The sequence below is a fragment of the Cyphomyrmex costatus genome, unplaced genomic scaffold, assembly GCF_001594065.2.
Source record: "Cyphomyrmex costatus isolate MS0001 unplaced genomic scaffold, Ccosl1.0 scaffold130, whole genome shotgun sequence".
Taxonomy (NCBI): Eukaryota; Metazoa; Arthropoda; class Insecta; order Hymenoptera; family Formicidae; genus Cyphomyrmex; species Cyphomyrmex costatus.
In genome coordinates, this window is record NW_017275283.1 from 563,725 (window position 1) to 586,744 (window position 23,020).

At 33.5% G+C, this 23,020-nt stretch overlaps 1 protein-coding gene across 2 annotated transcripts; it reads left to right on the plus strand.

The window, feature by feature from the left end:
- The first annotated feature begins 8,922 nt into the window (after positions 1 to 8,922).
- LOC108782538 (cyclin-dependent kinase 4) lies at positions 8,923 to 22,401 on the plus strand. Of its 2 annotated transcripts, none has more exons than XM_018550829.1 (5): positions 8,923 to 9,045; positions 20,332 to 21,020; positions 21,200 to 21,559; positions 21,830 to 21,990; positions 22,089 to 22,401. In XM_018550829.1, exons 2-5 carry the CDS (start codon positions 20,352 to 20,354, stop codon positions 22,309 to 22,311), a joined length of 1,413 nt encoding a protein of 470 aa, XP_018406331.1. In that variant the 5' UTR covers positions 8,923 to 9,045; positions 20,332 to 20,351; the 3' UTR covers positions 22,312 to 22,401. The 2 variants fall into 2 exon arrangements, with proteins under 2 accessions (XP_018406331.1, XP_018406330.1); XM_018550828.1 differs by lacking the exon at positions 8,923 to 9,045 and adding an exon at positions 11,019 to 11,049.
- The last annotated feature ends 619 nt before the right edge of the window (positions 22,402 to 23,020 follow it).

Consider the following 23,020-nt stretch of genomic DNA (forward strand, 5'->3'; position numbering starts at 1 on the left):
AAAAATACCGGCAATGCCAACGAGCACACTCGGCCTCGTGTCCAATTGGTGTATGTTGGCGAGATAGGTGCAAGGTCACACCAGAAGCGAGTGCGGGCGGGTAATCCTACAGATGGTTTTTTTATTTCACAAGAATATAACTTTCTGTTCTATGCTGAGTACAGTATACGGATATATTGTATTTTTATCGCACTTCAACTCGATGTGTTCGTTGACATTCTGCCTGGCCTCTCCAATCACTCCATTCTTCAAAGCGAGGTATACTTGGTTGAATTTTATAATTTTTAGCGTGATATTTTGGGGAATAACATCGTGTTTTAGTTAAAAACGTGCGATTTTTTAAATTGTGCATTGCAGTTGCAATCTTTCTCATAAATCGCAGTGAATCGTTGCAATATTATTGTAATTTTTATATGTATATGTATATCATGCTATATTTGTTTAATTGTCCATTTTTGTCGTAATAAAAATCTGGTAAATTCAGAGCAGTGACAGTTCAATAATAAAAAAGTATTAATTAGAACGCAACAAATACAAAAATATTTATTTTTTAGTATACAATAACATTAAAAAATCCTTAATAAAATTCAGAATATATTAAAAAAAAAATCTTTCATGAAATAAAATATTACATTGGTCTTTTTTTACTGCGCGTTAGTCGAATTGTTTGATTTAGAATAAACAGCAAATGTTACATATTGCACTCAATTCAAGAAAACAAAGTCACTTGCGATATATCGCAAAATCGCTAATTTCAAGTTTTAGCTGCAGTTTTACAAATAATCCGCAATTATGCAAGATTTTACTGCAAAGTAACGCTGCAAAATAAAAGTATTAAAGCAATATTTTAAGGCAGCGATAAGAAGCTAAAATGCATATTGATATGTTCCCTGCAGGACTACGTACAGTCGGTTCATTGTGCTGTCTCTGTCCCTCTCGAAATACTACGCCGAAATACGATGAAAGGAGCTCTATGAACAACCAGGTGTAGATGATCTCCAGGTGTTCCTTAGTGCAACGTTAAGACAGCCTTATAGCATTATCTTGATTATGTTTGGAAGTATCTTGATATATTTTCACGTATAATCCATTGCAGATCTATTCGTTCTGCAATTTAATTGTAAATATATTATAAATAAAATATTGAGAATGATTTGTGTCAATTAAGAATTATATACTTCTTTACTACATTTTTCTATACCAGTATATTATAATTAATAATTATTTCTTCAATTTTGAATTGTCAATGAAATTATATATAAAACGATAGACTCAAAGATTAAAAATAAAAATTAATTTCATTCAAAAATAAAATACACATTAAATTCACATTTCCACTATGTGCATTATCAGAAACAATCTACAAATAAAATATGCGTACTCCTTTTAAGTGGCTTGAATAATTTAATGAGAATCTATTGTAGCAAAAAAAAAAAAATAGTTACTTTGTCGGTACACCGGGCCCTCATTATACAGCACTAACGGAATTCAATCCCTCTCTCTATTTCTACAGTCGCCAGGTATTTTCTACGTAGAATGTGTTACGTATAGCATCATCCATTGCAACGAAGATTAAAGGACTCGCTATCTAATTCTCTTTACCTTAATTATCCTACGAGACGCAACATTCTCAATAATGAATGGCACACTTCTCATTGTGCTTCTTGAAACAGTAATAAAACTGAAAGGATCACGCAAAAACAAGTGTTTCTAAAATTAATTGTACTAATTTAAGATATTGTACAAAAACATATGACGACTATTTCTAGAATAATTTTGGACACTCGGCCAAACCTGTTATCAAAATATATTTATTAGATTTGATTTTTGAGATGTAAAAAGATATTTTTCAAATATATACTAAAATTTTATTGAAATAAAAAAATGAATCAAAAGTGTTGAACGTTTAATTTTTGTTTTTACATATAATAATTTTGGATCAATTTCACATATTAGAATTCATTAATCGCCTAGCATGTTTTCGTCCTAAAATAATGATAACATTTCTCACTAAATTCTACTGGAAGAAACGTCAGCCTTGTTTATCATTTATCGCACTCACATTATTTGGATAAAAGTTATATCTAAAAAAATTCGACATAATAAAATTCTTCTAGCCGCTGATTGGAACTCAACGCCCCAAAATACATTTAAAAAAGGATTTTCTTTCTTTGTACCAAAAAAATTATTCAAAATTTATAAATTGTTATTTGTAAATATAATATCTTATTGATTGATTATAAGAAAAAGCATAATAATGATTCGTAAAAGTAAATAAAGAGATATCTTCTACGCCCTCTTATTTGGATTTCAGTTGATTGTTAATCGCCTTTCTGATTTGTCGCGAAACAGTATAAAGTATAGTACTCCATTGGGCGACAATAATGATCATTGATTCATACGTCATCTGGCTGTAGTATGCGTCACTGCGTTACTGCACTATAGAAACAGGCGGCGTTAGATGCATCACTCGGTTCGTCACACGGGATAATTCCGCGCAAGCTGCTTGAATAACAGAATGACGAGTATAAAAAGTCTCCTAATCATCAATGGATGCAGCGTTAGTCATTTACAAATACAGAACAGTAATTTTTATGATAATTTATAGCACATTTATAGTTGCCGACTAAAGAACTTGAGTTTACACTACTCATATAATATAATATCAAATTATGTCCAATTTGAATTATTTTTAATTATTCCTATAGATTTTCTTCTATTTAATTAAAACAATAGAATTAAACAATTTAAAAAATAAAATAAAATTTGATCCAAATTTTATTTATTATTTACTAACAATAAGTATATACATTGATTTTGAAATTAAGCAATTCAATCACATAAATGGGATCATAGACATTGTTTCTTTAATCACACATTGTGTATTAAAATAATACATTCTGACACTTAGAAGTTAAATATAACATAATATTATTTAATTTAAGCAGGATCTTATAGTATAATCTGTGTGTTTTTGTATGTTTATATATATTGTTTTCATTCTAATGATAATAATAAATAAAGATAGAATAAATTTTATTTTTAAAACACAAAAACATTGACTATTGTATTATTCTATAATAGTTATATCATTTATTAAACATAAAAAAATACAATTTTTATTTGAACCAATCAGCAAATGTCATGATTACATGATTTGTGACACATCTTCGTTATACTATAGAGTCTCTAAAATCAAGAAATTAGTTTAAATTTAATCAAATAATATTTAACAATATGTATATCTTTATGTACACAATAAAAATTGTATTTCTCTAAAAATAGTTTACACAAAGTTATAATTTCTTATTATATAAATAACTAGCTCTTAATTCTTCAAGTGTCTATTTTGTTTTATACTTATGGAGCCTTATTATTATTTATTATTCTTATAATTTCTGTTCAATAATATTTTTAATTTTTTAAATGTTTTTTTTAATGCTAATTTTAGAAGAATATATTTATGCTATTAATATTTTTACTTTTAAAATACATTACATTTCCGCAAGATTATATTTAAATGTTTCACGCTAAAAAGTAAAAAATATTGTTATTAATAATATCTTCATTTATGATTGTCAGCAAAACGAATAAAAGAAAAAGAACATTTAAGTCAGACTATCAATGAGAAATCAAATGTACATTTAGGTCAATCAATAACACACACGCGACATATATTAGATTTTTCAATCCTATACTTTCGACGTAGAACGCCTGGCCACTACGAATTTTGATCACGTATAGAGAATACAACGACATACACTTTCTTATGCCGAAAATTTGAATACAAGTGAAGCTAACAGAAATACAGGTCAATTAAATATTATACCTATGGGCATCCACAGGGAGGTGCATAAATAAAGGACATTTGTCCTCCTCTCTGAGCGATGAGCGCGCGCGCGCCGAGTAAAAGCATGTATGGTGAGATCTTAACGTTTCATGCTGATTTGATGCTCAATTTTAGCATCAAAATAGATCACGTAGTCAAAATTGATTTATAGTCGTCGATATTATTCTTCTGATTTTAAACGGAGCTGTTACATAAATACTCAATTTTATGGAGACAGCACTTTGGATATGTGTAAGATTATCATTTGCCTTTTTTTCTCCACTGTCTAGTCTCAAATATACTCGCGAAACATCAATCCGAAAATAGATTTCGCTTTATAAATGCTTATTGTCTTTGCGGAAACTCAAATTAGCTGTGTATTCCATCATACTATGATATAATCATACTATAAACTGAAGAAATTGAAGAAATCATAAATTTCGAAAATTAGCAAAAGTCCTCTTTCAATCTGCCGATATATTTGGCTCGTCGACGAATAACAATGTTCGCTGTTCTAGAAGGGATTGCAAGAATAATGCAGCATTTGATAAAGAAATGCTAAGAAACGCAATAATTATACATGCTCTATTAAAAATAGCTTATATACTTCAGCAATCAGGAATCTTTTGTCGATTTATTTGTTAAAACGATTTGTTTACTATGATAAAGAATAAAAAAATATTACATGCACATTGAATTGAAATGATCCAACACAAAAAGGAAACATAGATTTAATATCATAATTTAAATAAAAAAAAGACGATATCTATCGATTCTATTACTACATTCGCGATCAAGTTTTAACATTTTAACGTCTTATTTTCTCTATGTTCTCGTTTTATTATTTAACTCAACAGCAAGTAGAAATCTAGTCAACACTAATTAAAAGTAAAACATAACATTATATAATGTTATATAATTTCACACTCAACACTGTAACTGATGTGTAACCTCATGTGTTATATTTTACATTTACATTGTTAAATGTGAAATTGTAACATCGATGTTAAGTTACTTTTACAAATGTGTCCTGAAAAATTCTGTTTCCAACATTTTTGACATAGGTACTCGCGCGAGTCACGCTTGAACGTATGATTCGACACAAAAGATAGCTACAGCCCTGATGTTAAGCCGAGCCCTGGAAAGGGCCCGGCGATCGTAGGCCCCACTCCTGGGCCAGACCCGTGCTGGAGCCTCTTTGCCCATTCCATTCCAGACTCGTAGCCGTCTCTCGCGTGCACCGCCCGCCGAAGGAAGCATTCCATTCATGTCTCGGAGCGCGCAACACGCTCGTCGCAGTGCCGCGTGAGAAAGAGAAGGCCACGAAAGAGGACCCCGCCGCGAGGAGAAGCGCAGGTCCTCGCTACCTGACGCCACCTTCGGCGACGACGACGGGGCCGTGATGACGGCCGTGATGACGATCGACGGGTTCACCAGGAACGTCTGCCATCCGCTCTGCGGACGCGTCCAACGCCAAACACGTGGTCCTGCATTATTGTCTGGCCGCTGCGCCAAGCGCATCCGAGGATGCAGTGAAGCTGCACTGGTGCGTTCTTTTGTTTACCTTGCTCCTTTCTTTTTTGCATCGCTTTCTCGTTCCATGTATGCGTCTCGCAGAATGTATGTATATACCGTGAATCGGCAGAGGGAATTCGTCAAACGTGATCGATCTTGATGAAAATGGTACAAATGGAGTAGTTTTTTATATTGAATCTCGAAAAGTTCCGTACAAACATGCATCGCGGAGGTGTGAAGATAATACGCGTATTATCACGCTTTTATTTCGAGATAGAATTGGATGTCTGTAAATATAGCGGCTTGATTAAGAGGTTTATCACGTGTTTGTGCTACTGATAAAGACGAGTGGTTAGAATGGTAAAACGTTTAGCGAGATGTCTGCCTTGTCGCGCCGGCGCCGACTAGAATGCCATGGGAATCTCGTGTCCCCTATTTTCGAATGGATAATGTCTCATTTTGCGACGGAATTAAAACGAATTTTGTGACTCTTTGCTGGCAACATAAATTCGAACTCTTCTGTCAACAATAGCGATTGAGAAAGAGAGAGAGAGAGTGCAAATTTTTTTATTGTTTCGGATTATATAACAATCTGAAAATTTCTAATATACCTGTCAAAGCATCAACGAATTTTTACCATCTTAAAAATTGTGTGTGTGAATTGGTATTTTATTTATTTCTGATAGATTTAAATTTATCTACCAAAATTTACACAATTATTATCGATGATATCTTTAAAAACCCTATTTGCCGGCAAAGAGTTAAACTTTGCTCGTATAACCTGGGCGGAGTGTATAATTACGTAGTTAATTAGTATATAAAACAATAATCTTATTATTATTATCAATACTGTCGCATCGATAAAACTGTAATCGTAATATGATTCAGTCTGGGAATTATCTTTCGAATACCAAGCTACATATTCTGATTCCTATCATATCTGCTCTCTGCTTATTTAAAATCATTCACTGGCACTGGCGGATCGCAGAGAACGGCACTATTGTAGGAATATGCATGTAAATAATCTTTATTTAGCAAAGCGGTCTGCGGATGAAGGTTCGTAACCGACCATCATCTCGATTCTTTTCGTCTTCAAAGCGCATAACCGCCGCGCATCCTCGGCATGCTAACGCGGCTGTTGAACTCCCCGGTCCTTCTTCACATATACACATACATATATCTATATATACATATGTATTTAAAAGCGATAATTACTCTCTCTCTCTCTCTCTCTCATACATATTCAAATATATATAAAAAATGATCGCTTTTAAGTTTTAAATTGTTCAATGCAACAGTCCCGTATATTGCTAATATATTTATGTACGCTCCGAAGAGAGATATTCCGGCGAAGGTCTTACGAGCGAGACGTTTCAGTGCACCGTAGACTTGTACATCAGAATTCCTCTAAGCGGCCCTTTCCTTTGATAGGATTTTCCTGAAAGCGGGATCCCGGCTTGACACAACGACAGACCTCCGATTTTTTTACAACGCGGATGTTGAAATAACGGAAGAGAGATCCTGTCTGCCCGCGCGTATAGTCGTCGAAGCCGCCGCACTTCCTTTACTTCCCGCCGTGGGTGATAGTGTCAGGCGCAGGATGACGAATGTGTAATGTCGCGTCGCTAATTTTCCCAGGAATATGCATGCGACTCCGCAGCGTGACGATACTAAAGTCCCGTCTTGCGGTTACAAACAGGCAGTTCTGATCATTTTACGTGCCATTAATGTCACGATAGAATATAAAAACTATAATGAACGAGAGAGAGAGAGAGAGAGAGAGAGACTCTTTCACTTACTTTCACGTGGCAGGTTTAAAAGTAACATTGAAATAAAATACTCGTTATTATTATGACCAAATTTTATTTAGACAATCCATAACCACGCAGTGTGTTTCATAACGTAGCTTTAATCAATACAAACTCTATTTCACAAATTATTTATTGTAAATTATTCATTATATATATATAAATAAACCATTTCGGATATATAATATAATAGTACATTAGACAATACTTTAGAATCACAATACTTTACAATCACTAGTAAGCCTACGTAAAGCGTTTTACATTACCTGTAAGACTAAATGCTAATATTTGTATATACTCGGTAGAACTTTACCATCATTCGCGGAACAACGAGAATTACAGGATATTCATGATCCTACAATGAATAAACATACATACATAAATCCCCGCGATAGTAATTCTCTGTATTCATTGATAATCGGTGTCATATTACGATGGGAAAGTACTCTATTTTCTGAATAAAATTTGTGAAAAATTTAAGTTGTTGATTATCAAAATTATTGATATAGATGAGGCCAAAATGTAAATTAATATTTTTTACGTTATTCAAACAGAATAAACTTAATTACAATCATACATTAAATAAAATAATACATTAGTGTTTTTAATAGCTTAAAATATTTATTAATTTTGGTTTATCTTTCACTTTTTCCAAATTTTTGACCTAGAGAAAATAAATTAAACCAAGATTAAAATTAATCTACATTAATAGAAACGGATATTATTAATATTAATGATTAACATTCAAACATTTACTTTCATTTATTTCTATATATAAGACGTTTAATAATAAGCGTAACACCATTCCTGAGTTAATACAGACGTGTAATAAATATAAGGTAATAAATAATTAATAAGAAATTAATCAGAGGTTAATTAATAAAGATCTACGAATCAGCATACATCCGCGCGGTTCAACGGCAAGTTTAAAGACACGCCGAAGAAGAGACAGTCGATTATATGGTTGTTATGCGTGTATAACGAGACATTGAGAGGAACATTTCTAACAACCGCGATTGTAGCAACGATAAATTGTGTTTTGTCGCTAAATCGTATGGATGTACGTTCATTTGTGGATCTTTATTAATTAATTATTACAAAAATCACTAAATAGTAAGCAGAATGTTTTTATTCAGTTCAACTCACTCATTGAAGTAGTGTTACACTTATTATCAGACACCCTGTATATCCTGGGATATTGCATACATATTTCTTAGTGTCAACTTTATTTTCATCAAAACGCATTGTATACTTGAATTGTTAATATACATATTTCCGAATTCTCGCGATAGAAGAAATAAATACTGAAAATAATCGACAGATATAATATGTATTTGACAAATGGCTCGCTTTCCGAAACGTTTGTAATCTACATTTCCGCGATCGTAAAATTGCATTTTCCCGGAAGAAAATCCGACATCATCCAATCGCTTGGATACCGTCCAAGAATCGCCCCCGACTAATACTTTAAACTTCAACCGAGTGACGTGTTACTCTGGGATAGCTCATTGAGCGTCGTGAATCACATTCCTCTACCATAGACGCAGGTACTACACATCGAAACGTCATGCGTTTCCACGTATCTCTGGGAAATTGCAATCTTCCTCCGTTCATATAAATCCATGGCGTATCGCGTGCGCGGTCATTCAGTAACTCGAACGTGCCACCGTATACATCGACTCGGGCGCGCGTCTCGTCCTTCCGAAACACGATTCACGAGATCGTGGGCCTTCGAAACAGCGCAGCGGCGTGCCTCCCTTTCTCTCCCGGCCAGCGCCTCCCAAACTAGGGTTCCGCGAGATGACGAAAAATTACACGTTCTCCGCCGCTTGTAAAGCCTATTTAAACGACGCGCCGTCCGCTTTAGGGATCACTTACTACGGCCATAAATATGTAAGTATATACGGGCGAATATCGACTCTGTTTGCTCTTCAGTATTATGAGTTTGTTTTTCTCTTTCTCTTTCTTCTTAGTCAGTTTTTTTTACTACTTATTTCGATTAGAACATAATGTAAAAAGAATGCAATATTAACAAAAAAAAAATTATATATTTAGAAACAAAGTTTTTCCTACATTATTAATATTAAAGTAAGCTTCAAACATGTATGAGATTTGTATTTCCCATACATATGTGTGTATACGTGTAATTAAGATTTTTTAGATGTACGGGAAAGAGAAGAGAGAATTATAAATCATATACATGTGTTTGTAAAACTTATTTAATATTAATAATCTTTAGAAAATATTATTTTTTTCAAAAATAAAACGAGAAAGAATTTATTAATTTCTTCTGATGTGTTGTAAATGTTTTTACATATAAATCGTGATAAATAAATGATAATAGTTTTTATTGCTTTTGTATATTGTTAATACATATATACATATATATTTAAATATATGTATATACATAATAAATATAATTTTATAACTTATGTAGTTTTATTGTTTATATATGTATATCTACTTTATATAATATGTATAATATATGTAGTGACATTCATCTAGCAAATTAAAAAATCGATCATATGCAGGCATTTAACCGGTTTCCTACACATCAGTGTGCATTTGCAAAATTACGATATCATTGATGTAACGAACACATAACGGCAATTACAAATTACTGATTAGATTTGGTGCCTATAATTGATTAACCGCGAAAGATTGAAAATATCGTCTCTATCAATTACACGAGTCCGCATACGCTCGCGAAAGGCGTGTATCTATAAATAGCATCATGTGTCAACACGATTCTCCTCGTGTAATTCAAGGGTACAGAAATCTGCAACACATGCAAATACACACTTATCCTAATATCAAATTAATTACACTCTTCGGTCATTTAAACTGAAGTATATGTATGCCAAAGAGGGGACTCGATATCTTCCACTTTCTTATATATATTAATAATGAACTTTGTAAAAACACATAGATAAATATCTCAACAGTGCAAAGTATGACAGGCTATGCGTACGATTATTCAACGAAGAGTACAACACTTACGGAATATTTTATTCAATTTAATTAGGACTAAGCTTAGAATTGAGGTCTCAACTTAAAACTGTATCCACGCTCTAAGTGCGCAAGTATAAGTTCAAAGCTTCAAAGTTTCGAGCTATCTTCGGAGTTATCCCCTCTTTCTTTCCCCTGTTTTTTTTTTTTTTGGAGCAACGGAGTGCGCTTACTCTCCGGTAATCCGATCGTGGCTTGAGCCTGGAAAATAGGACGGTATGCGGCAGTTGTAAAGAGAGAGAGAGAGAGAGAGAGGGAGGGAGGGAGGGAGGGGGGGAGGAGAGAGAGGCCACTGCATAGAGATCGCAGCCACGAACAATCCCTTCGGAAACCGGCCAACCCGCTCGAGGGCCCGCCGTCAACTGATCGGATCCGTTGAGACCGGCGTGGCGAGACTCGGTTGTTCTCTATACAGCCTGACCCACGGCCTGTGTCGGATTCTCGTATACCGGCCTCAACGCCGGATACGCAGCCTGACGATTCGTCGGCCGCGCGGCGACCGTGGTTGTGAGTGGCGAACGGGCTGTGGTGTGCGTGACGTGTCGTCGCCTCCTGTGTGCGGCTCATAACCCCGTTGTGTCTCGCGCGAGTGCTTACGAGCGAGTGCCGTATACGCCGGGGCGTTCGTTGATACCATTTCCGGCGCGCGCCTGGGCCGTGCATACAGTTTCGGTTTGTGTTGTCTGTTGTATCTCGCGCGCGGCGTCCCGCCGTCCGTCCGTCCGTCCGTCCGACTGACTCTTGTTCTCTGTCTTCTGTGCATTCGTCATCTTCACTATCTCATCTTCATCCTCTTCTTCTTCTTCGCCTTCTGTGGTGTGTACGCAGCGTCACGGGTTTCCGCCGTTTCGCTCCTCTCGCAGGAGGTCAGCACCTCAGCGTCGGTAGGTAGGTAAGCGCGGAATGCGGGATTTGGGGTTGCTGGAACGCGTGAAAGATGCCGAACTTTTCAAGAGGAAGAGAAAAGAAGTGAGAGAGAGAGAGACAGGTCGTGCCTATGCCATTGCCTCTCCAAAGGAGAGCTCCGCGGTGAAATATGAGCGGCCGGTTTCGGTAGTTTTTCTTCTCTTTGCGTTGGCGGCCAACGCGGGGGATCCCACAGTGTGTACCTATCTTCGCGTGTGAAGCCACCGGCACCGAAATTCACGCAATGATTGGACGAGCTGGTTTGATGGTCGTGGCGAATGTTCGCCAATCGCTTCTCCACGGGATTCCAATGAGAAATCGCGCGTGAGAGTCACCGAGATTTAAATGAGCTTTTCTTGTTGATCTCGCGTTGATGAACGGAAATTCCACAACGTCAAAAACGATCAGGTTGTGTTCGTAGACTCTTAAATAATAGTCACGATTTGAATACAAAATCGTGTTGGATAATAAGTACTTTAACGCACGGATACAATCCGACAATTTCCTACACGCGAGTGAGAAAGAATGTAATCTGTAAATCGAAAGTACCAAAATGTTTGGTAAATTATCATACGAAAATAAGTTTCTTTCTTGAATTGTGCGTTATAGCTTTAAGATGTTACAGCTTTGATATTCAATTCTTAATAAAATATCAATTAACAGTTTAAAAATGGATTAAAACACATGTTACATAACAGTTACACTGCTAAATATAAAATTGTAACATTGATGTTATGTTACTTTCAGTTGGTCTGTTCACTGGTTTAGCTTTATAAATTTCAATTGTAGCTTATAAATTTTCTTACGTATTTCTCAGAATATAAGGCATTTGGTGTGTCCTCGGCGTTAAATATATCGTCAAACGCATTTTGTCATACGTTTTCCTATTATTTGTCGTATGTCATTCAAATGCGCATAATTTTCGAAAGACCTAGGGAATCTATATCCAAAGTCTAAAGAATAATTAACACTTCTCTCTTTCTCTCTTCTCTCACGCAAAACGTACAGTCTTCATTTATCATCGTGTTTCGTAATATTCATTGTGAGAAATGCATTTCGATGGGATTACGGATAGCATATCTGTGAAACGCAGGATGAGTGTGTGGAATGCGTCAACATGTGTGAAGATAAGACAAGAAGCGCGCAGCTCGGCAACGGGGTTGGTTTGCCCTACTCCCGCCGCCATTGTGCGTCCCTCTTGTTTACGAACGGTGTGCGTAGAGAAACGCGTAGAGAAATCACGTGACCGTTAATGCCTCGACTATGTTCAGATGCCCACCTGAGTGTTACTCAGGTATACCCTTGTGATTTACCGAATGTTAAATCGAATGTTAAGGAATGATAAAAATGATACTTGAGATACTCGGATGAGAATCTTAGAAACATTTATAGAGAAGCTAGATATCGTTTTATCGTATATAGATAAAAAGTTTTGTGCATTTTTATTATTGAGAGGCGACTTAAAAGGAGCAATGCATTTTAAAAATTAATATATTTATTGATGTGTGAATGAAAAAGCGATAAATTAATAAATTACTAAAGAATTGAAATATCGAAATAATTCGCCGATTTGTTTTCTTCACATTATTGACGTGCGCGTTATTTGACAACGTAACGCGTTTAGCATAAAAGATAATTCTGTTACTTAGCTCATTCCAACTCTAAATGAATAATTTATGCTGAACAGTATTCCGAGAAGATCGACATATCGCATTCATTCAAATCTACACATTCTGACGCATAAGTGCAGCACTTGCAGTTTCATATCTGAGAAATATGATGATTCTTCCATGATAAGGCGTCACTGAACTTGCACATTTGTAGATAACCTGTATATTTATATGAACTTTACACATCAGTCAATAATTACAAAATTATTCGTAGTCAATAATTATCTGCAAATTTCTTATTTATAAAAATTCTAATTAATACTCGAATGAATAACTTAGAATAAAAATAAATTTTGTTTATTTTGATAATAATATCTCTATATCTCAATTTGGAAGTTATGAATTTTATAAGAGGATACAATTAAACTTTCCATAAAATATTCAAATATTTATATATATGTAATTTAAAGTTAATAAATCTATCACATGTAATAAAATATATTTTATTAAAAAAAATAAATATATGTATTTGTTATATATCGGAAAATATTATTATGAATTAATTAAAAAAGACTTTTTTTACTATATAAAATTAAAAAAATTTTTTTAATTATCGTTGACTTTTTCTTACACAAATACCAGTTACTTTTACAAAAAAAATATTAATTTTAAACAGTAAAATTAATTAACAATTTAACGAAAAATTTTTTTTTTGGAACGGATATTTTTATGGAAGGTGTGGATCGTATTCAGCTTCCTGGATACCGAAGCGATATGCTGCAGTACTGAATATGCCTAATTCTCGTAGTATTCTTTTTATGCTCGATTTTTCGTTCTAGAAATAGAAGTGAATGAGAGCATCGAGCAAGTTTGTTGCATGAAAGACTTTAGTACATATAGTAGTGTCAATCCCACGGATAATCTATAGGAGCAGCGACACCCTGTTTATTCGGTTCGGTAGCCTAGCGTAGCAAACGAGAGCCCAGAATATCGTCAAAGATGTATTTTCAGCGTCCTTAATTGAATAGGACGATGTGGCACTCATAAATTATTCGAGTTTCTAATTAGACCGTCACAACGTTCTTCCGCGATGAAGCTTTCTCCACATGAGGAATGGAATTTTTTGTCTCGACAATTTTATTGAATGCTGATTATTCAAAAACTTCAATAATAACATTTCATTTGGTTTTCCAATATAATAATTGTAATATACGTATAACAATGTAATAATCTCTTTTTCTATGAGACTTTCTATTTTTTTTCTTTCTAACATTTTTAATTTAAATAATTTTAAAAGTATAATGATATTTAATGTAAAAAGTACAACAATATATTTGTAATACACAAAAATGCATAACTCTGTGGCTCGAACTTATGAATTTATTTGAATACTCTTTTATATTTGTGATCAATTTTCTAATTGTTAGATTTAATTAAATCGTGCAATTTTTATGATATCAAAATTTTACATTTACAGCAATAATTCTTTGATATGTGAAAGATTGATCTTATGTACTTTTTTATCTTTATTCTCGTAGCGTGGGGATGTCCGGATTGAGATAAGATAATCGACGACTTGCATTTCGAGTGATTGACCTCTTTTGTGCATCCTAAAGTCAACAGACTCGATCTCGAGGATCGTTTAGTAAGATGACACATTATTTTTAACAAAATGCAGTATTTATCGAGATTTAAGAGAGGTTTCAAGCTTATTGCTATCCGGTCATGATGAATTAATGGAGCACAGTGTACTTTATCAGTTTATTCACATGTAGTTGTTCATTCATCCAACGTGGACCTACGCGCGTTGATGCTCGACTTTGCAAACAATGGGCCGTAAATGCGTCTTCAATTACGTTGCAATTGAGGCACAACGCACGATTTACGCGTTATGCTACTTACACTATGCCGCTTACAATACGCATTACGCAATGTGTAGTAAATAATCGTGACACGTGTGACTTTACGGAAGCCGCGTGGCAGGGCGACGTGACATTTTGATGATTCCGTCAAGAGGAATCTAATGAGTTAAACTCCAAATAATAGGAAACGATATATTTTCCTGTAGGGTAACACCTAACGCTATAATAATTTATTGCGAGCATCATTAACAGAGTGCGCTCACTTTTTCTTTTTCTCGAGATACACAACAATTGGGACGAGAGATTAAGAAAATTTTTAAGCGACCCTTTTCTAATAAACGCAATTTTTGTAAATTATATTTTTATTAATTATATTTTCTGTCTTTTAATCGTAGCATTTAAATGTTGATGGTTTATCCGGAAATTTAAAATAAAACGCTGACAAATAACGTGAATGGGAACGTTGCCTGCCTTTGCATTTTTTTTTTTTTTTCCATTTTAGGATTTATTTATACGGAAATTCTGCTGAGCCGCGCGCGTGTATGCCATTGAGTGTACTTTTTGTCGAGTAATATGATAAGAAGATTGAGTAACTCGGCATTCCAATGTTCGAAAGTTTTTATACGTTATCTAATTTGCCAGCGGAAGTCGTGTTTTTCTAACAATAAGACGAGCATTGCGCGATTTCACATCTCAAGTCTATATGTCATAGCGCGTCTCGGTTTAGACGGTTAAGTCAAGATTCAGTTAAACATCTTTTTGTACTCCATTGGACATCCTCTTTCGCGTACAGTTGTTTATCTAGCACGAAGACTTCTCGAGTTATCAGTTTTCCCGCGTCCCAACTGCTTATCTACTACGTCAACTTTGTTGGGCTATTTTCGTCCTTTTTACGTGACACTGATGTAACAATATATATATATATATATATATATAGAAGAATATTGTATTTCACCAAGGGACATAAGTATACAGAAAAGGATCTGTAGACAATAAAAGGAAGACTTCTCGGAAAGAAGGAAAGATAGATGTCTATTCTTAAACACTAAAAGTACCCAGACATATTACTTGTAAACTTCCACTAGTATGCAATTTTTTGCAGCATAAACGGCAACTTTTGGAAATCACGTTTCAATGGATTTATTGAAAATTACGTGAAAAGTGTTGGCAACAAAATAAATACCGTGATCTTATGTCGTAAATTTTCTGCAGAGATAAAACGTAAAATACCGATCGAACGTTCCTCATAATTGCGATCTTAATGATTTTAAAGACTTTACAACAGAACGTATATTCTTTGTACGATTATCATCCAAATTATCCAATTAAATTAATATAAGATACACGGTAATAGAATGAGTAATATTTCCTTTAACCTCCCCTATGTGTTCCAACATGTGCAGAATACGCAGACATATATTTACAAGTGTATTACATTATATTACCAGAGAAAATAAATTGTTGGCGCACGTTGCGTCTACTAATAGAAAATGTAATTTAGCAACATTTAAGAAAAACTATTTAAGAAGATGAAGGCATGTTACTTAGTCTGTTTTTATAATTACTTTCGGTTCATTTTTATTATAATTGAACGGAAAGTAATCATAAAACAGACTAAGTGATATGCCTCCATCTTCATGAAATGCGTTTCTTTTTCTTAAATGTTGCTAAACTATGCTTCATCGACTTCACTGTTTCTTCTTCTTGATGTTTAACGAAACCGTATAGAAACATCTGCCTCTTCCAGGAAGGTAGTCTCGAGATAATGCCGTATGGAAACCCGCTCTGTACATACAAAGTTACTGGTCGCCTCCAGAACGAAGACATGTTATTTTTCTCTAGTTCCCTGAATCGTCCATACATTTCCCTTTTTTTCCTTTCGCTTCTTTCACTTTGCGACACATCTCGCCGTCCAGATTTTTTCCACAATGCACCTCCTTAAAATTTACATCTACGAACATCCCGTTTTATTTCCTTTTTTAACTCGATGCCAGACATTGTAAAAAAAAAATTTCTCTTGATATAAAAGTCAGTTTCTTTCGTTTATTCGTTCATTTACTTCTTCCTTCCTTCCGCTCGGCTTTTCTAGTTAGAATTTCTTATCGTGAGAGGAAGTTGATAGAAGAATTTAATCAAAGCCGTGAGAGTACATCCGTTTGCAAAGCGTTCTCCTCCGAAAGTATACGAAAAGAACGATTTTACTGAAATATCTAAAAATTTAAATATAGATACAGATTTAAAATAATTTTATTGGATCTCATTAAAATAATTATTATAGGAAACTCATGACAAGCAATGCTGCAAGAAGTTTTGATATTCTAGCAATTAAAGTTTCATAATTATTTTGATATCCAATAGAATTATCTTCAGATTTGTACTATCTAAATTTTCAAGTACTTTTCAGCATAACTATTCTCTTCGTATACTGCAATATTCGACATTATGTCTGTTAATTGTTGAACATAATGCAGTGAAAATATTTTATTAATATGATTATTATTTGACTATAAATAGAAAAGTTTAAAAACTTTTTCTCGTAAAAGAATGTATTATATTTTGTGATATTCAATATTTCACAAAATATAATACATCACAATATATCACAGATAAATCAAATGACGTTAAAAATTATCTGTATTCTGTCGACTTTTCCCACAACTAACATCTAACGACAGCCATGTGCCACTAAGAAATTAGAAGAAGTGATAACAGTATAGTTTATTATTTCCTCTGAATGAAGGCGGGTGCCTTTTTTCGGCATCCGGCTATTTAAATCATTTGAATTATGCCATATGGATCTTTTCTATCGTAACTTCATATCTCTTTGGCCTAATATCTCCAGCTTCCTCTTTTATTCAACTCCTCGTCACAGATGGAAGCAACAAAATTCACGCAACCGTGTCAAATGTGAGACATGCATCATTTATAACCAATAGTTTACAGTTTACATAGCTTGTGCACGAGATCTATTTTGAATAAAAAAAAATAGCTTGCCATTAGATGTCGTGTCGGAAATGACATTGCAACGTTGTAGCAATATTGCTGCAAACTTATGCACGGAAAATACGGTTTAGTTTTGCTAAAGTATCTAGCTGGATATATATACAGATCTGAAAATAATTTTGTTGGATATCAAAATAATTATATAAGACGCTAAAATTAGTTACTTGGATATTAAAACATCTTGCAGCAATGCTTACCATGCTTGAGATTCCAATTATTTCAACAAAATTATTTTTAGATTTCTGTATTTTGCTAAACTTTTAAGTATTTCAGCAAAATCATTCTCTCCATGCTGTATAGGCCGTATCAATGATAAATTCCAACCATTTGTTGAAATTTTTATCTATTCTATTCTCTGACTAACAAAAGTAGCCTGAATAACAAAAATAGCAAAATGCTTAGGAATAAGTATCCTACATGGAAACAACGATTTTATTTAAAAATATCTAAAAATTTAGTTATATATTTAAAAATAATTTTGTTAAATTATTAAAATAATTGTATACAAAATCAACTTGAGTATTTTACGTAATTATTTTGATATAGTCCAACAAAATTTATTTCTACATTTGTATCTATCTAAATTTTTAGATTTTCAGCAAAATCATTCTTTCTGTATGAGATTCGTAATAAAAACGACTTAATGATCTGATGAAATATAACTGACACATATTTCTTTCTCTTCTTTTGTGAAATTCCACTCTTGAGATGGCACTCTTGAGTACCACGGTTTAATATATTTATCTGATAATCAATTACTATCGCTGGACCCGAGCGAAGAAAACAAAGGGCAAGGACCCCTGGTGGGGTTTAGGGCTTCCATTGCGTTCACAAGATGTTCCGGAAAGCCGACGTTGAAGCCGGCATAGCGGGCTATTATATGAGCGCAGGTGTCGGTGCAGATGTCGCGTAGCAGACGGCTTGCCATGATCGTATGTCCTGCTTGTGGTACCGTCTCGAAATTTTAATAAAACGCAAGCAAAAGAGAGAAACGAGCCGGCCCCGTGTATAGTTGCCTCATGACGCGAACCCGCGTGTCGCAAGCGCGACTGTACAAACACGCAGCACGTATCACGATATCCGCGCTGTGCATCTCGTCCCCTCACGTATTTTTCGCACAGATCTTGATATGAATCTGTCGACCATCTCGTAGATAATTATCAAGATCAACAAACGGAAGTAAAACCTATTACTAAGATTCGGATTTAGCTACTATAGTTATGGTTTATTATTTGCATTGAAAATTTTGATGAAAATTTTTCTCAAAATTGTTTTTATAATTTTTCAGAATGTTAATGTAAATTTTAGAATTTTCTAAGTAATTTTATAATTTTTTAAGAACATTTCTTAAAAAGAACATTTTTTGTCTATATAATAAAATAATAGTCTCCATTTTACAACGTTTATTCTCTTTTTCTTCTCTTTTCCCCCTCTCTTTTTTTTATTATACACATAAATATTATTTAGAAGTTTGACATTTTCAAGAACACAAGCCAATCATGTCAAGTAGTTTGATATGACATGGGAAGGGGTTTCTCCATTGTTGAAATAGTTCACATGTATATAATACTAGCTATAGTAATTAAAACTGATCGTTTGAAAACATCGATAAATTTGTTAAAGAGGTTTTTTTTTTATAAATATGATGTAAATCGAAAAATATTAATAATTTTGTTATATTATTATTATTCAGAATTTGGAAATCCGGTATTAAAAACGGTATTATAATTTTCAATGTGACAATAGTTTGAATCTTAGATGCAAACAAGAATGAAAAAATATAGAAATTTAGTTAGTTTTATTGTAAATAACATAATATTTAGAAATTCAAAATTGTACTGAAGAATAGTATTATAGTAAGATATTAACCGAAATGTTTATATTGATTATTTTTAAAAATATATAACTTTTTTTTGCAAATTACATTCTACGTATGTGGCTGTATGTTCATTATATTTATGCTTTTCTTAAAAAGATTTTTCTATACAAATTTGAACACTTCAGAAGTGCCGAAAGTCTACATCTTTTCTATTATATATGTATATTGTATAGGTATACAAAATTCTAAGAAAAAATGTGTAAACTTTTTTAGTATTTTTGAAAAAGTGTTTCAATTCGAACAAAAATTTTGAAAAAAACTTTTATTACGGAGATAAATTAAATTTTAATGTAATATAATTTATTTAATATTGTTTAATACACTAAAGTTATTATTATTATTATTATTATATCTTATTGGATAATACGTAAAATTATCTCCGACAAAGATTGAAGTTAGTTCATTCACAATTTTATGTTGTAGACGCAACAAATGAGTGTAAATTTCTTATGAGAAATTTACACTCATTTGTTGCGTCTACAACATAAAATAGTTGAATTTTTTGTTGAATTGTAAATCTCAATTTAAATCCAAATCATTAGCTTTAAAGAAGACCACGTGATATATTATAAGTATATTAAATCAGAAGGAAACAATTTTTTTATCATATTTTTATCTACGTTATTTGTTTACATTATTACTTTTAATTTTATAAATATAGCTTTAAATTTTTGTATGCAAATATTCTTATTTGTTTCTGTCATTTTAACGCACTAATGTACTAATTCTTAAAAATCGACATAAAATTACTTGAAAATTCTTTCTCTAAAGATACCCTAGAAATACTGTCCTTGAAAAATTAAAATAGAAATGTCCAGTTTTTCTCTTTTCTTTTTCCAAGAAATGACTACATATTCTTAATTTCTAATTTTATTATTTTCGTCGACAATAAGAACAAATTTTATTTCAGGTAGAAGTCGAGATGTTGTGATGGCTGGTAGGTCACGACGTTCGAGCACAGAGCTCGAACCGGATTTATCGGCGCCAACTGCCTCGAAAAGGCCCAAACAATCCGAAACCTCCGATTCGTCTGGAGAAAAGCACCTAACAAAAGTGGAAAGTACCGAGACATGGAGCACGAGCGAGATATCTTCAGAGACCGTTTTGGAAGGAGATAAACCATTCTCAGATGTTACAGAACAGGCAACATCGAAGCAATTGGTTTTAATCAGTGAAACGTCCTCGAAATCGACTAAACAATTGTCTCAAACGAATCCGGATGTTTCCACACAAGAGAGTGATACCGCATCGACCTCAACGGATGCGATCCCGAGTACATCGAGAGAAGAGCAGCTCAAGACGTTAAAATCTGTTGTAATGAAGTACAGCGAACAAGGTGAGCTCTCTGCTCCTTCTGGAAGATCAGAAGAGACGACGATACAAAGTTTCTTGCTGCGTGAACGAGCGTCATTCGAAAATTTGTCTGTTATCGGGAACGGCGCTTACGGGACAGTGTACAAAGCTACAGATAAGAATAGTGGTCAAACCGTAGCGCTTAAGAGAGTCAGGATACCTTTGACGGAGGACGGTCTGCCTACATCCACAGTAAGAGAAATTGCTGCTCTGAAGTCGCTCGAGCAATACGAACACCCACATATTGTAAGTACTTTTTAATCAAAATGTTATTTCTGTTATTAAATACATATTTTATATATACTGATCTTCAATATTCTGCATTTTATTGTAAACTATCGTAATCAGAATTTTATTCATTAATTAATACTATATTTTGTAGGTATAGATATACATATTTTATATATTTGCTCTTCTTTACCCAGGTTAGATTACTGGATATTTGCCAAGGAGGAGATTATCTCGATATATCATCGGGTGATGGTACATTCGAAAGGCCGGAACATGATATCACCTTTTGGTTGGTGTTCGAACATGTTGAAAGAGATCTCGCTTCGTACATAGCTCATTATCGGAATAGCTCGCCTCGATCGAGTATCCCACCGTATCTTGTGAGGCAAATGTTGAAAGAGATACTCTGTGGGGTGGAGTTCCTACATAGCCATAGAATAATACACAGAGACTTGAAGCCGCAGAATCTTCTAGTAACGCGGGAAGGGAGAATCAAGATCGCGGATTTTGGTCTGGCCAAGACGTACGGTTTTGAAATGAGATTAACTTCCGTGGTACGTGTTAGATATTATAATATGTACACAAATTATAAATTACACATTTCTTCTCAATCACAAATATTACTATTATCAATATTCGATTATTATTTATTTTTATACTTACATATATACATATTTATAATTTTATTGTTAACTCTAATTTTTGAATATTATTAAACAAGGAATAATATATCAGTGGCTGTGATTCAAAGAAAATGAGCAACTTTTTATGATCTTGCATCATTTTATACTACAATTTAGAAAACCTAATGATATTCTATTCAGGTTGTAACCCAATGGTATCGAGCACCCGAAGTACTTTTAGGATGTTCATATGCTACTCCTGTAGATGTTTGGTCAGTCGGATGCATATTAGCAGAACTTTGCAAGTTGGAACCGTTATTCCCAGGTACCAGTGAAGGTGATCAACTGGACAGGATTTTCCAGTAAGTTATTCTTTTGGTCCTATATTTCCAGAATAAACCTTATATCTTTTATAATATTTCTTTATGCTATATATATATTTTTCCTTGTTTTATTTTAGAGTTTTGGGTACTCCATCACAGGAAGAATGGCCAGAGAATGTATCGCTCAATTGGAATGCTTTTCCATACAGACATCCCAGACCTCTCAGTCTCATAATACCAGATCTCAATGAAGATGGATTAGACTTGATAAAGAACATGCTCATGTTTGATCCTCATAGTCGTATAACTGCAGCTCAAGCCGTAAGACACCGATACTTTTCCAAGGAGGGCGTACAATGACTGCTCCGTAAGTTATCTAGACTTAGTGCTGGATTATATATATAACTGGCAAACTCAGACTGACGTATTATATTCAGGAATAAAAGTATATGCGACATTTAAGTGTAATACAATGAATAATATGAATTATTATGATATACATAGAATTACTATTAACACGTTGATTATATATTAAATATCTATAATCCAAGTATTAACAATCGTGCATATAAATGCTACAATATTATAAATTCAACTAGCGTTTAAATATGTTGCGTCGTATTAAATAATAGTCATTATACATATCCCTTATTTTTACACCTTGCGTAATTAAGTTATTAACAGTGAATATAACAATCTAACATTTTGCGAAATAAGTTTATATTTAAGTTAATTTATCCTAGGTGTACCTTTTAATGTACAATACGAAAGTGAAACGATTATTATTATTTTTGATATGTTATTTATTTACGTAATAACGTCTTAATGTTTCAGTCATCGTCTTTTTTATTTATGACGCTATTATAGTCATAAATTACACTTCTGATTAACTTTTTTTTTTATATTTCACAGCAGTTATTACTCAGTGGTAATACGAGGATCAAATATAAACGAGAATTTTAAAAAATTTCTTTATATGAAATAAAAATACAAAACATTTAAATTTTTTTACGTAATTTTTTGTTTTGGAAACACATTTTCCTCATTTGACTGGAACCTTCTTTGTCGT